This window comes from Stegostoma tigrinum, chromosome 49 (assembly GCF_030684315.1).
Source record: "Stegostoma tigrinum isolate sSteTig4 chromosome 49, sSteTig4.hap1, whole genome shotgun sequence".
In the NCBI taxonomy this organism is placed as follows: domain Eukaryota; kingdom Metazoa; phylum Chordata; class Chondrichthyes; order Orectolobiformes; family Stegostomatidae; genus Stegostoma; species Stegostoma tigrinum.
In genome coordinates, this window is record NC_081402.1 from 3,769,239 (window position 1) to 3,783,103 (window position 13,865).

Here is a 13,865-nt window from a genome sequence, read left to right on the forward strand (position 1 = left end):
ATTCACACGGATGATCCCTGGAATGGTAGGTTTAATGTATGATGAATGGCTAAGGATCCTGGGATTGTACTCATTAGAGTTTAGAAGGTTGAGGGGAGATCTAATAGAAACTTACAAGATAATGTACGGCTTAGAAGGGGTGGACGCTAGGAAGTTGTTTCCGTTAGGTGGGGAGACTAGGACCTGTGGGCACAGCCTTAAAATTCGAGGGGGTAAATTTAAAACGGAAATGAGATGACATTTCTTCAGCCAGAGAGCGGTGGGCTTGTGGAATTCATTGCCACAGAGTGCAGTGGAGGCCGGGATGTTGGATGCCTTCAAGGCAGAGATCGACAAATTCTTGATCTCAGAAGGAATCAAGGGCTACGGGGAGAGTGCAGGGAAGTGTTGATGAAATGCCCATCAGCCATGATTTAAATGGCGGAGTGGACTTGATGGGCCGAATGGCCTTACTTCCACTCCTACGTCTTATGGTCATATGGGCGGCATAGGCTTAAGGTGAGAGGGGGGAGATAAATATAAAAGGAACCTAAGGGGCAACATTTTCCAGAGGGCAGCGTGTGGGAGGAACAATGACCATATTTAAAAGGCATCTGGACGGGTACATGGATAGGAAGGGTTTAGCGGGATAGGGGCCAAATGCTGGCCAATGAGACTAGGTTAGGTAGGATATCTGGTCAGCATGGGAGGGTTTGTCCAAAGGCTCTGTAACGGTGCTCTACATCTGTGACTCTATAAAAGAGTCCCAAAGACTAAACTTTCATTTTTAAATAACATCTAGTCAGCTCGCTTTTAGAAATGGGTAACTCTTGGTTTTTAAACAGTAGCACATAAGAGGAAACATCCTCTCCACGTCCAGCCTGTCAAATTCCTTCAGGATCTTAATCAAGCAGCCTCTAATTTCCAATTGATACAAGCCCAGCCTGTCCAACATTTCTTCATAAGGCAACCCTTCCCACTCCGGGGATTAGTTTGGATAAATCTTCACTGAACTGTTTCCAACAAGTTCACGTCCTTCTTTAAACAATGAGATCAACAATAGGCATGATACTGTAGCTGTGGGCCAACCTGTATATCTGAACCATAACCTCACTAGATTTGTATTCTCCTTGCTACCCTGGGGTGGCTCAGTGGTTAGAACTGCCGCTCCAGAGCGCCAGGGACCCGGGTTCAATGCCACCCTCAAGCAACTGTCTATGAGAGTTTGCACATTCTCCCACATCTGCGTGGGTTTCCTCTTACAGTCCAAAGATGTGCAAGTTAGGGTGGATTGGCCATGCTAAATTATCCTGTAATGTCCAGGGATCTTCAGGCCAGATGGGATAGCCATGGTAAATACAGCGTTACAGGGATAGGGTGAGCAGTTGGATCTGAGTAGGATGCACTTTGAAGGGTCAGTGCAGACCTGATGGGCCGAATGACCTCTCTGCACTGTAGGGATTCTATGATTGAATAAACCAACAAACTCAGCAGCACAGGTACAAGCAGATGCGAATCCCTGCAAGTTCTGACCGTTCTGTGCACAGTTTACTCAAGTCAACTGTGCCCTCACTCTCACATCTACACAGGTCCACTAACCAGCAGATCCTGGAGCCTCAGTGGGTCAGGGGTGCTGGAGACAACTAACAGCATTGCTGTCCATTCACTGACAGGAGGGTGGTATCAAACACCAGCCCACCTCAATTCCACCCCATTCCACCTCAAACATCTACACACCCTTGCCCAACTTCCTGTTCCTTTGGAGCTGCTTCAGAGCAAATCATGAAAATATATATCCTACCAAGACACACATCCAGCTCACTCACCATCAGTTGTTTGTCTGGAATCTGCAGAACATCCACCAGTTCCTCTATCAAACCGTTGTATAATATACTATTGGCAGATTCTTGGAGCGCATTGGAGTAAACTGTGGGGAGAAACAAGAGTGAAGTGAGTGGGAGAGTTACCCGAAGCAGAATCCCTGATTGATTATGCCTTTCCCAGCCTCTCACATGTCAACCATTAAAATGCTTTCCCTCCTCTCTAAAAGGGAGTCAGGCCGACTGCAGTGTCAATGACAATGACTGCGTCTCCAAGCCCTTTCTCCCCCCCCCCCCATTCACACCAGCAAGTCCACCCCACAGAACAGTAACCCGGGCAAGTTACAGGCCTCCACGTGACAACTTGAACGCAAACGGGGACCTTCTATTTGTAAGAAAACTCTGAATGCATCTTGAGAATTGTTTTAAAAATAAGCCATTAACCGAGACCTGCCCTGCAAGGACGTCGCAACTTTCACCAACTTTCCACGTTACATACAATTCTCTTTCCAGTGCTTGGCCCTGGAGCTTGGTGCTCAGCATTCAGAAGTCCTGCTGACAGCATTGATTCACAGCTTATCAATGTGGAAGATGGGCTTCAACCACAGAAAGGATGCCATCTCCTTGCCTGCTGTTGCTTCACCTCAACAAATCAAAGCTCCAGGAGAAGAACTTTATGCACAGTTCTGTGCCCTGACCACTCACCCACTCAGAGCAAACACTGCCCCATAAGATAGGGGACTGTACCATATTTGCAATATTTGTGCTGTGCTGCCTCTGCCTCTGCCTGGGATGTGCCACTCCAGCCAGCATACACTGCCACTTCCAGAGAGCCTCCAGAGGGCAGGGCAGACATCAGGCATTACCCAAACCCTGAACCAACAGCACGCACACTGCTTCACTCTCTGTGGTCCACCTAACGGGGGGTTCAAGCTAGCTCAGGAGCTGCTACACAAACGTGGCAGAAATTGACTTCTGGGAACAATTGGTTCAGGGGAACATCAAGTTCAATGCGGCTGAGGTGGTTTCCTGCACAAGCGCACACTGAAACCTCCGGGTGACCGCTGACAATACAGACTCTCAGAAACAAAACTCATCTGCAATGCTGCTGTTACAGTTAGAACACATTCCACACCAACGTTCCCTCTGATTACCCTTCCTGATGCATAGACCTCCGAGGTCTGTGCACTTGGAATGGCAGGTGTAAGGAGTACTCAGAGGCTTGAACCCTCAGAGGGAATTGTATCTCCACACCCTACAGGCTGATAACAGCCCCATGTCTTGCAGTGCACCTCCTGGTTCATACAAGCATCACCAACTGCGGGATGGTCGGCATTCAGCCTGCCCCAGGGCATCTGCATAAACCTGGTTAGCTCAAGTGATGGCCGAGGGGGCAGGGGCTGCTTAAGGAACAGCTCAAGTTGCAACTACGGCCACTCCCATCAGACTGACACCTACAGGGAATTCCTCCTGCACTAACAAGATCCATTTCTGTTGCAGGCATTACCATTCACATCGCTTGTCAGGCTGAATGGACTGCATTGCTCGGCACGGAAATATAACAGCTTCCCCAGCCAGGAGCATGACAACTCACCTAATATTGAGATGGCATGTAGCCTAGCCTGTACTGCTTGCAGTCTCTTTTTATGATTCGAGAAGCCGTGTGCTAGCCGTATGTGTGTAAACAGTAGCATCTATCACAAAAACAAACAGCATCAGGTAACAGTAGTAGACGTCAAAACATTATTCCACTATTGCCTTGGAAGGGTGATTGAGGTGGCAACAAACTGCCCAATCCAGATTCTGACACGGCCATTCCAGACAGTAGTTGAGAGTCAACCACGTTGCTATGGGTCTGGAGTCATACGTAGGTCAGACCCAGGTTAGGATAGAGGATTTCCTTTCCGAAATGGCATGAGGATTTTATACCCACCAACAGTTTCTTGACTAATGGGGGATTTTAAGGGCACAGGGGTAGGCAAAGATGGAATCAAAGCTAGTCCAATCAGCTAAGGCCACACTGAATGGTACAATGAGTTTAAGGGCTGAATGGTCTGCTCCTAACGTGGGTGTCTGCAGTGCGGAGGTCACCTTTTCAAGGCAGACGTGAGGTGGAATTCTCTTCCAAGTGAAAAGGGACATCAGGTCTTCGAAATTATTCAAAGCCAAGTTGGATAGGTTTTCACTGACAAGGGAATCAAGGACAATCAGCAGCATACAGGGAAGTGGAGATATGATTTTAACCAGGTCTCCTGCAATCTTTCTGAATGGTGCAGCAGGCTTGAAGGGCCAAATGAATCTAATTCCCCTTTTAAATTCTATATTCCTTCACTGAAGAGAGGTCAAGTAGATAGTACACTTGGGAGTTTAGAGGAATGAGAGATAAAACAAAGAGGGCTGACAATGCTATTCTGTGAAGCACATTCAAGGCTGTTGTAGAGACAGTTCTAATTATTAAGGGAATCAAGTGTCATGGGGATAAGGCAGAGTCAAGTGGAGAAATTTCAGATCAGCCGTGACCTTATTGAACAGCCGAGCTAACTCAAGTGGCCTAACGGCCTACTTCTGGTCCTGCTGGAGACATTGAGAAACACTGTTCACATTAAGTTCCATTGGCCAGCAGCTTCCACCTCTCCACAGTTTGGTTTCCAAATGAGGCAAAGTGTCAGAGCTGAGGGGGCGAATTCCTGACTTGTACAAAAAGCCTGCTCCCCACCACCACCACTGCCCCGCCACCTCCGCCCCCGCCCCCTCCCCCTCCCCAAGCACGGAAGGTCAGCTTCAGGTACAACAGAATTATCCTCTCAGCGCCACATCCACACCAGCATTAGGAAGAATTAGTTTTAATTGGGTGAAGCCTGCAGCACTCACCTGCTTATCTTTTGGGATACTGTACATTTTGGTTAAAGACTCCATAATTTCAGAGGGACTTTCAGATATCTGAGAACAGAAGAGAAAGCCAAGGATGAGAAAGCATATCTCAGGGCACAAAGTCTCTTGCTTAGGATACATAAATTTTCTTTACTTGTTCATGGGATGTGGTCGTCACTGGCCAGGCCAGCGCTTATTGTCCATTCCTAATTGCCCAGAGGGCAGTCAAGGGTCAACCACACTGCTGTGGGGCTGGAGTCACATGTAGGCCAGACCAGGTAAGGATGGCAGTTTCTTTCCCTAAAGTACACTGGTGAACCCAATGGGTTTTTCCAACAATCAGCAATGGGATTCATGGTCATCATTAGATTAATTCCAGATATTTATTGAATTAAAATTCCACCATCTGCCAGGATTCGAACACAGGTCCCCAGATCATCGTCTGGGTCTCTGGATTAACTGTCCAGCGATAATACCACGAGGCCATCACCTTCAATGACCCTTTGAAGCCCACAGATTTGATGGAACACCAGCAGGCACAATAAAATAGCCCAGTTGCTAAGGGTTATCTTGGTCCTGGATCCGGACTTGCACAGGCAGGGCAAAGGCAGAACTTCACTCCCTTGCGACACTACCAAGGGGTGGTGCCCTCTCCCACCAGGGGCATAGCGCCTACCGCCACAATCCTGGCTTCACAAAAGGCAATCAAGTTTCGAATTAATACCTGGTTTGACGTCACAAACAATTCAAATGAAGTTACTATTCATAGCACACTAGTGTGGAACCTGGCGATTTGGCCCATCAAGTCCACACCAACCCTCCAAACAGCATCCCACCCAGACTCACCGCTTACCCTATTCCCTGACACCCTGCATTCCCAATGGATAATCCACCTAGCCTGAACATTCCTGGACGTTATGGAGCAATTTAGCACTGCCAATCCCGCTAGCCTGCGCATCCCTGGATACCAAGGGAAATTTAGCACGGCCAATCCACCCCAACCTACACATTGTTGGTCTGCGGGAGGAAACTGGAGCACTCAGGAGGAAACCTACACAGACACGGGGAGAATGTGCAAACTCCACACAGGCAGGTGCCCAAGGGTGGTACTGAAGCCAGGTCCCTGGTGCTGTGAGGCAGCAGTGCTAACCACTGAGCCACCGTGCCACCCTAATGAAGGCCACGCAATTGACATTTAGGGTCGGAGCAGGAAACATGGCCAGAGGCAGGAGGAAGCAGCGGGACAGTTCATCTTTGCAGTTCTTATTTCAAATGTGGAGATATCTAGGAGCAGAACAGAGTCTACCTGCCCAGGCACAGCTTTCTCCAGGGACAGGGGAATGGAGTTACATACAGTCAATGTTTGGTGATAAAGCACGATCCAAAGTTTGACCCCAGCCTACAGGGCAGATGGTCAGAGCAACTGGTAACGGCCAAAAGATGAAACTGAGATACTTATACGTACTACCACAGTCAGGTCGAGCAAAAGCACCAACCAGAGAGAGGCGCTTTGGGACAAATAGTCTGTCTACAACAACCCAAGGACTCACCAGTCAGCACCCCCCGCCGCCAAAAATCACCCCATAACTAAACAAGTCAGCTATACCAATCTGGTGTGACACTGAGCCACCAAACAGAAAGGCTCCAGGTTCAATCCCTGAACTGGTCAAGGCACACACCATTCTCTTGCGCCTGGCATTAGTGGCACAGCACAAAGTGGGTGGGTGGGCAGAGCAAAAGAAATAAAGGAGAAGGAGCAAAGATGGTGTTCAATGCTGCTCCTGCTCAGGGCTGGAAGCTCTCAGCGCTCTGTTCACATTTTTCAATACGCAAAACATCAACTTTTTTGGTTTTCAGGACAAGCATTATAACCAAAACTGGAAAAGCTCCACGGGTTAGGTGATGTGTCGGGAGAGAGTTATAGTGTCTGGTCAGAGTGACGCTGCCAACAGCTCTGGTTGAAAGTTAAGAACCTGGAACACTGTTCCTCTCTGCCACAGATGCTGCCTGACCTGTAGGGAATTTCCAGCCTTTTCAGTTCCGGTGGCAGGTTCCAGCACCCATGCTCCCTCCCATATTCACTTAGCATTTCACACCCTCTTCTCCATTTCCCCCACTGCTTCCTACTCCACACATTGACTTTAGACTGAAACTCAGAAGCACTCACCTTATCTAACTGCTCTATGTGAATGTAGTGTAGTGTGTTGTTCGCTGTGGCCTGCAACAGAAGAGGTTACAAGACATGAGTTAACACCATGCAACACTAACATATCGCAGTACATAGCACTCCCCTGACAAATGGGAAGCTGCAAAATAGGATTTATAAAGAGCACCAAAAGGTTAACCTGCGGTGGGTGCGTGCATGTTGGGAAAACATGGGCAGATGAAACAAACCTGATGAGGGAGGAGGGTGCCGTACAACCCAGCGATACTGAAGCAAATCTAACATGATTGAGTCAGCTCACCCAAATATGCAGCCTTGCTCTCAAGGTTTACTTTTCGCAAAAAAAGGAAGCAGCTGGTTGGCCTGTATGGAGAGTCTGAATGTCTAGCTTTATACACCAAGCTCAGAAGAATAGACAATGATCATGTTGAAGAGGGCTGGATGCAGGTGGGTGCTACTGCCCCCAACACTGCCATGCTCTCAGAAAGTGGGGTTGGCCACTGCAGAGAAATCCCTTCCCTCTGAAGGAAGCATGTATTTGCAGTTCCTTAATCTGGGGGCTGTGGTTTCAGTCATCAAGGCAACAGTTCAACAGCTTTCTGGGAGATTTGGTGTATCAAGGGATGGGGGAGGAGATAGGAAGGTGGCATTAATAACCAACCACTCTGTGCCGGACAGCAGAGGATCCACTCTGTTAGCCAAGTTTTGAGGGGCTCTTGGCTGCCCTCAAGCAGAGTATAACTGGCCTCTCTGACCACCACACCAGGTGGCAACTTGAATCAATTCTGCCTCTCCGATTCAGTGGCACCTCACAGTAGCACAATATAGCGAGACATCATCATTCTATACAACAGGGTGCGACTTTCAGAGAGGCTCATGGCACCCAGTTTGATAGCTCGAAGCTGTGAACAGAGCACACCCACATACCTGCAGACTATTCTAAATCTCTCTGCATGAGATATAGTGTTACTCAAGTTCAAAAGGGCACTTGAAACTTCATTCTTAATGAAAAAGCACACAGCTCAAACTTACTGACCCCTTGACTCCCAACTGCCAGTCATCATTTCACTTTAATACCCTCTTCACTCCCAGCCACAGTGGATCACCTGTTGCATACCTCACATGATGGGGAATCTTTCCTCTCAGAGGAGATAGAGTCATATAGCATGGAAACAGACCCTTCAATTCAACCAGTCCATGTGCCAACCATAACCCTGAACTAAACTAGTCCCACCTGCCTGTGCTTGGCCTACATCCCTCCCAATACTATTTGTTCACGTACTTATCCAAATATCTTTTAAACACAAACTGTACCCACATCCACCACTTTCTCTGTTTATCCACTCACAAACTGTAAAAATGTTTTTGTTTTAATTTTTCCTTCCTCTCACCTTAAAAATCTGCCCCCGGTCTTGAAATCCCCCACCCTTGGGAAAAGACACCTGCCAGTCACCTTATCTATACCCCTCATGATTTTATAAACCTCTGTAAGGTCACTCAATGTTCTAATGGGACGGTTTAAATCAGCGTTCTGCAATAGACTGCTGGCATGCCATGTCTAATCCAGCATGTTGTTCTGATTTGAAAATGATCTGTTTTCTAGAAACAAGTTTACCCCGAGGTTTGTTACACCCGGCCAGCCAAGGTCCTCTCCCCCAAGTCAGGTGGTGTCAGAAGCTCCCAAACACACACAGAAATACAGGTTGACACTTAAGTGCAGTACTCCCTCTGCTCTATTGGAGGAGACACCTTTTGAATAAGATGCTAAGCTAAGGCCATGTCCACTCTTAAGATTTAGATTAAAGAAAAAAAACAAACCCACAAGGTAAGAGTGCGTCAAACCTGGGTGTTTGAGCTAATATTTAATCGCATCAACCAACATCACTCAGATTATCTAGGTCCTGAATTCTTCAACTATTTCAGCACAATCACACTCTTGATAGTGAATGAACTATAATTTCTTTTCCAGCAATGTGAATTTTCTTTTTTTTTACAATAAAGGGTTGAATCAATAAGCTCAGTAAGGAAATCAAGGTTTATGGAGCAAAGGCAGGCAAGTGGAGTTGAAGTTTATTGGATCAGCCACAATTTCAGTGAATGGTGAAGCAAACTTGAGGGACCTAATAGCCTACTTCTGCTCCAACATCTATGCGTCACTATCACATCACTTTGTGGGAGCTTGCTGTGCACAATGTGCTACTGCTGTACTTCTTGCATCACAGTGACCACACTGATATTGAGATTGTGAAAGGCAGCGTGCAAACGAGGAAGGGGAATATTTCAGTGGGATCTCAGGCTATTTTAATAAGTGCCACAGATTTACTTGCGTGACCTTGTGCAGTTTGACACCTGATGACGACATTTTTGGCAGTCTGTAAATAGAGAAGACTCCAACCGCAATTTGCTTAATATCCTTCTACAGCTGGATTATCACATCACTGTCGGTCCATGCCACCCACTAGTTTAGGATCATATGACTCTGATCATACCAAAATCAACCGACCCAATTTCAGATACAGCCCCATTTGATAGGCAACACCTCTATAAACAGTGCACAGGAGATCCAAAAGCTGATGAGGGACAGTTTACCCCCATCAACAAACCCCTCATGGAAAGGCAAACTCTCAGGATACTGCTCCAGGTGCTGCCTACCCCTCACTCAAGCAACAGTCTACACAGCAACAATATTATGGTGTAAAGGGTGAAACTACAAGGACAGGTTGCATAAGCATTGTTTATATCCTTCAGGATTCAGGTGATGATTGAAGGGGATCCAAATGAGAAAATTAAAACAATATACGGATTCAATGGGGTAATTAGGGAGAAATTATTTCTTTTAATGTCCAACATAAGGAATGAGGGAGTCTAGGTACACAGATCATTTGTTTCTTTATTTCCTCATGGGGCATGAACATCACTTTTATCCGCCCCTAGGTGCCTCGTGACCATTTTAGAGGACAGCTAAGAGACAATGTCGCTGCGGATCTGAAATTACACACTATTCACAGTGAATGAGAACAGCAGGTTTCCTTCCCTGAAGGTTCTGGAACTGCACTTTCTTTTAAAAAAAAAGCAAACAATATTCTATGATACTTATCACAACCACCCTTCAATTTCAGATTTTATGAAATGACCATAAAAATTCCACTACCTACTGTAGTGGGATTCAAATCTATGACCCCAGTGCATCGTCAGCCAGGGGTTCTGCGTTACTAGCCCAGTGACCTTATGATGAAGTCACCATCTACCCTCCTAGCAATCTATCAGGGGCAGTTACAGAAATTAAGTAAACTAAAATAACGTTATCATTTATATCAGCAAGGAGTCATACTCCAGCCATTCAAACCCCTGGTTAGAACACATCAGGAGTTACTGTAAGTAGTTGCCAAGTGAGTGCAGTGGAGACTTACCAAAACAACACAGACACAGCTAGGGGTTAGCACCGACTTGCCTAAGTGTTCCTCAGAATTGAGGAGGTTAAGTAGGCAGCTGAAGCAAAGTTTCAGAGCTAATATGGTCAAGGAAAGAAAAATACTTCTGCTGCAAGGGAAGTCTGAGATGGGACAGGATAAGGGCTGTTTAGCGAGGTTTGGGCCTCCCTTCTGCAATCAGTTACTAGTGCAGGATCAGTTGATGATTTTAAATCTAAGGTAGAGAGATTTCTGATAACCAAAAGCTATGAAGGGTTCAGATCAGATCAGCAGAGCAGGCTCAAGAATCTGAATGGTCTTCTCCAGCCCTGTGACCAGCAAACAAAGTAACAGACCCAAAAATAAAAGAACAAACACTTATTACACACTAAGCCCACTCTTGCCTCCAAGTGTTTGTGGGAAGCGTGTGTGGTTGGGGGGGAGGGGGGGGGGGGGGGCAGGGTCATAGGCCATAGATTTTAAATAAAATGGAGTGCCACAATCCAACTGAATGGCAGTAATGACCCAAGTAGCTGAATGGCCTGTTTTCTTTGACACAAGAACAGAAACAGAGTTGCGCTGAACTCAGTCTAGAACAGTTTCTAAATGATGTGCAAGGCCCACATCTTAGTTTCTAACCCGTTAGCCAAGATGGGACCGAGTTCTGCTCCTACAGCGGCGGTCAGGAATCAAAAAGGGATCCAAGGCCGTACAAGTCATACCATGTTCACCTTTTCTCCAATCTGAACAGCAGTGCAAGGAGCTCATACACAGCCCAGTGCTCAATACAAAACGTTTCTCAATGAAAAAATAACTAGGCTCAAGGGGGGCTCTAAGTGCAGACAATCCTTTTAATTACTGTCGGAATGACAAGAGCTGGTAGAACGTAGGGGATGGTTAAAGCAAGGCTTTGTGTGTGGTCTCAGACCAGATGTAAAAAAAAGACCCTGTGGCTATTCTGTTCACTATCCTGACCTCACATTTGTTCCATAACTGGCCATTGACCCTCAGTGATGACTATGGGAGTTTCCTATACACAAACTAGGCTGCGGCGTTCCCCTATCGCATGCGAAGGCTACCCTCAAAAACGTACTACTTTGGCTGTGCAAGGACAGGGTGGGATCGGGGTGATCTGGAATGTCCTGGGGATGTGGAGGGCACTTGAGAAGTGAGAGAGCTCTGTCCTTTTAAGCTAATGCCTGCTCAGAATATCTTTGGGGAGAAAAAAAACGAAACCTCACCTTTTTGTCCAACTTCACCTCGGCACTTGGCTCTGCATAGAACTCAAAGTGTAGTGTTGTTGCACTAGGTGGGTACTTCTATATGAAAAAAAGGACAAAAAAAAGAGGGAATTTATTACCCGATTTGCAGTTTTATGGTTTTCCTCACTCCTGTGTAAGCTGCTTTGCTTGTTTTTACTCTAAACACTTTAATTAGCTCATGTTTAATTACAAAGCTTCTGTCATCTAGAAGGGGGGGGCAGGGGGATTTGGTTGCTGAGCTGCCAAATGTATCTGGCATTGAATCAAAGCTGATGGAATCCAAGGATCTGGGTCCCAAACTTACAGCAAATGGGACTAACTGACAAAACAGAAGTGGGACTGGGAATGTGAATGCACAAGCTTGCTTAACACCAAATAACGCAGGAGTGGCAATTTCAGGCCAAACATTCGTGTTTGAGCATTTTCTTTCCCATCCTCTCCCTCGCTGTCCCACAGGTTCAGGGCTGCGGTCCTTTCTTAACAGCCGACTTAAACGAGAAACAAAATCAAACAGCACAAAAATAAAAATGGGTATAATTGCACAACAGCGTGCACCGATGCACCACAGTTGCAGGCTGTCATTGTTTGCTGCTCTTTAACAGGATTGTGTAGGGAAACAATGCACACTTTTCTCTCCACTGAAATTGCAACTGGAGCATTCCCTCACTGCCAAACTGAGCACATCAAACGCTCAGACCTTTATAGGCCTGTAAAGGAGCACGGCAATTCTTTTGGCACTATGTGAAGTGGCTGCTGACAGAGCTGTGGGGAAGGGTGCAGAACTTACAAGTGACCTACCCTGGAAAAAAACCACACAAGGGCTGCAGCTATTCCACACACTGGCCAACACTAAACCGAGTTCAGGCACAGCTGGACACAGAGGCCATTACACATCCCCGAGGACCTATCATTTTAGCCACTGCTCTTGCCACCCTCAAATCAAACACTCACCCCACAACAGCATTACATGGCAGACTTTTCTTTTGGGTGTGGGATGCAGTTTATTTCCTACGTGACCACAATATCAAGGAGCAAAATCCAAGTGCCAGGGGACACTTTAGTTTTGATGAGATAGCTGCTCAGAGATGTAGAGACCCACACAAACACTTCCACGAGGCCTTCATGATTACATCCAGCAGAGAGGAAACATGGAGTTAATAGATACAGCTAAAGTCATAATTATAAAAGTGGACTGCAATACAAAACCCTGCAAAGTGATGTAATCTAAGCCTCAGGCAGAGGCCAGCTGCACCCACAATCTGGCTCAGTGATTGGGCACAGGAAAGCTGACCTCGATTAACAGCAGGGTGCAAGTCCGGAGCACATCCCCCTGTGCAGAAGGGACCGCCCCGAGCAGTGAGACGACGCAACTGTAAACAAGAGGTGTGCAGTGTGTCAGTGCGCTACATGACTCAGGTTCGTTTCCAGTTCTTTAGTTGACACCATCCTGGTACCGCACGTGCTGGCGACCACGAGCAAGTCACACCAAGAGCACAGTATTCACTCGACGTCAGAGGCTGTGTCAGATTTAACCAGAGCGTCTCTGGAATGTCACTCACCGACATCTGTAAGTCACGGCAGCACTCCGCAAGGCCAAATCCATTCTCTTTTCCACCCCAACTCTGTTGAAAGAAAGACAGGATTTTTTTTTCCCCCCTCTCTTAGCAAGTAAAATATGAGAAAGTAAAATCTTGCTCGGTGAAGGCTCAGCCAAGTTAATTGAAGGAGCAACTAGACAGCATGGATTTAAAAAGTAGCTCAGATCTGTGAATCAGGGAATAATCTAAACTAATTGAGCCCCTCAATCCTTTCCTCTGTGGGGGAGGGGGGGACGGGGAGGATGCGAATAGGAAGGTAGAGGAGAGGAGGAATTAAAGAATTATTTTCTACCAGTTTATTAAGCACAGCAGTCAGGAATGTGATGAATACTTCCCACTTGCCTGGATGGGTGCAGGCCCAACTACGCTCGAGAAGTTTGACACCATCTAGGACAAAGCAGCCCTCAGCTGACCAACATGTTAATATCTGTAACAGGCCCATAACATCTAAATAAAACAGTGTGTCTTTCTTGAACAGTGACCTGATTACCTTCTGTTCCAGTGAATTCCCAGGTTGAAGAAACATTTCCTCATCTCAGTCCTAAGTGGCTTACTCCACATCATAAGATTGTGATCCCCTGGTTCCCAAACAAAAGGGTAGCATCCTCCCTACATCTAGCCTATAAAGCTGTTAAAATTTGATATGTTTCAAACAGATTCCATCTCATTCTTCTAAACTCCACTGAGTCACAGGCCTGATCAAACCAATCTCTCCTTATCAGAAAGTCGTGTCATCCCCACGAACATTCTCTGCACTCCTA

At 46.6% G+C, this 13,865-nt stretch overlaps 1 protein-coding gene across 1 annotated transcript in view; it reads right to left on the reverse strand.

Moving 5' to 3' along the window:
• huwe1 (HECT, UBA and WWE domain containing E3 ubiquitin protein ligase 1) overlaps positions 1-13,865 on the reverse strand; it is a 221,466-nt gene that overhangs the window by 148,590 nt on the left and 59,011 nt on the right. The window contains 6 exon segments of the mRNA XM_059643207.1: positions 1,806-1,906; positions 3,394-3,493; positions 4,671-4,739; positions 6,838-6,888; positions 11,486-11,563; positions 13,066-13,128. Coding sequence (XP_059499190.1) covers positions 1,806-1,906; positions 3,394-3,493; positions 4,671-4,739; positions 6,838-6,888; positions 11,486-11,563; positions 13,066-13,128 — 462 coding nt within the window.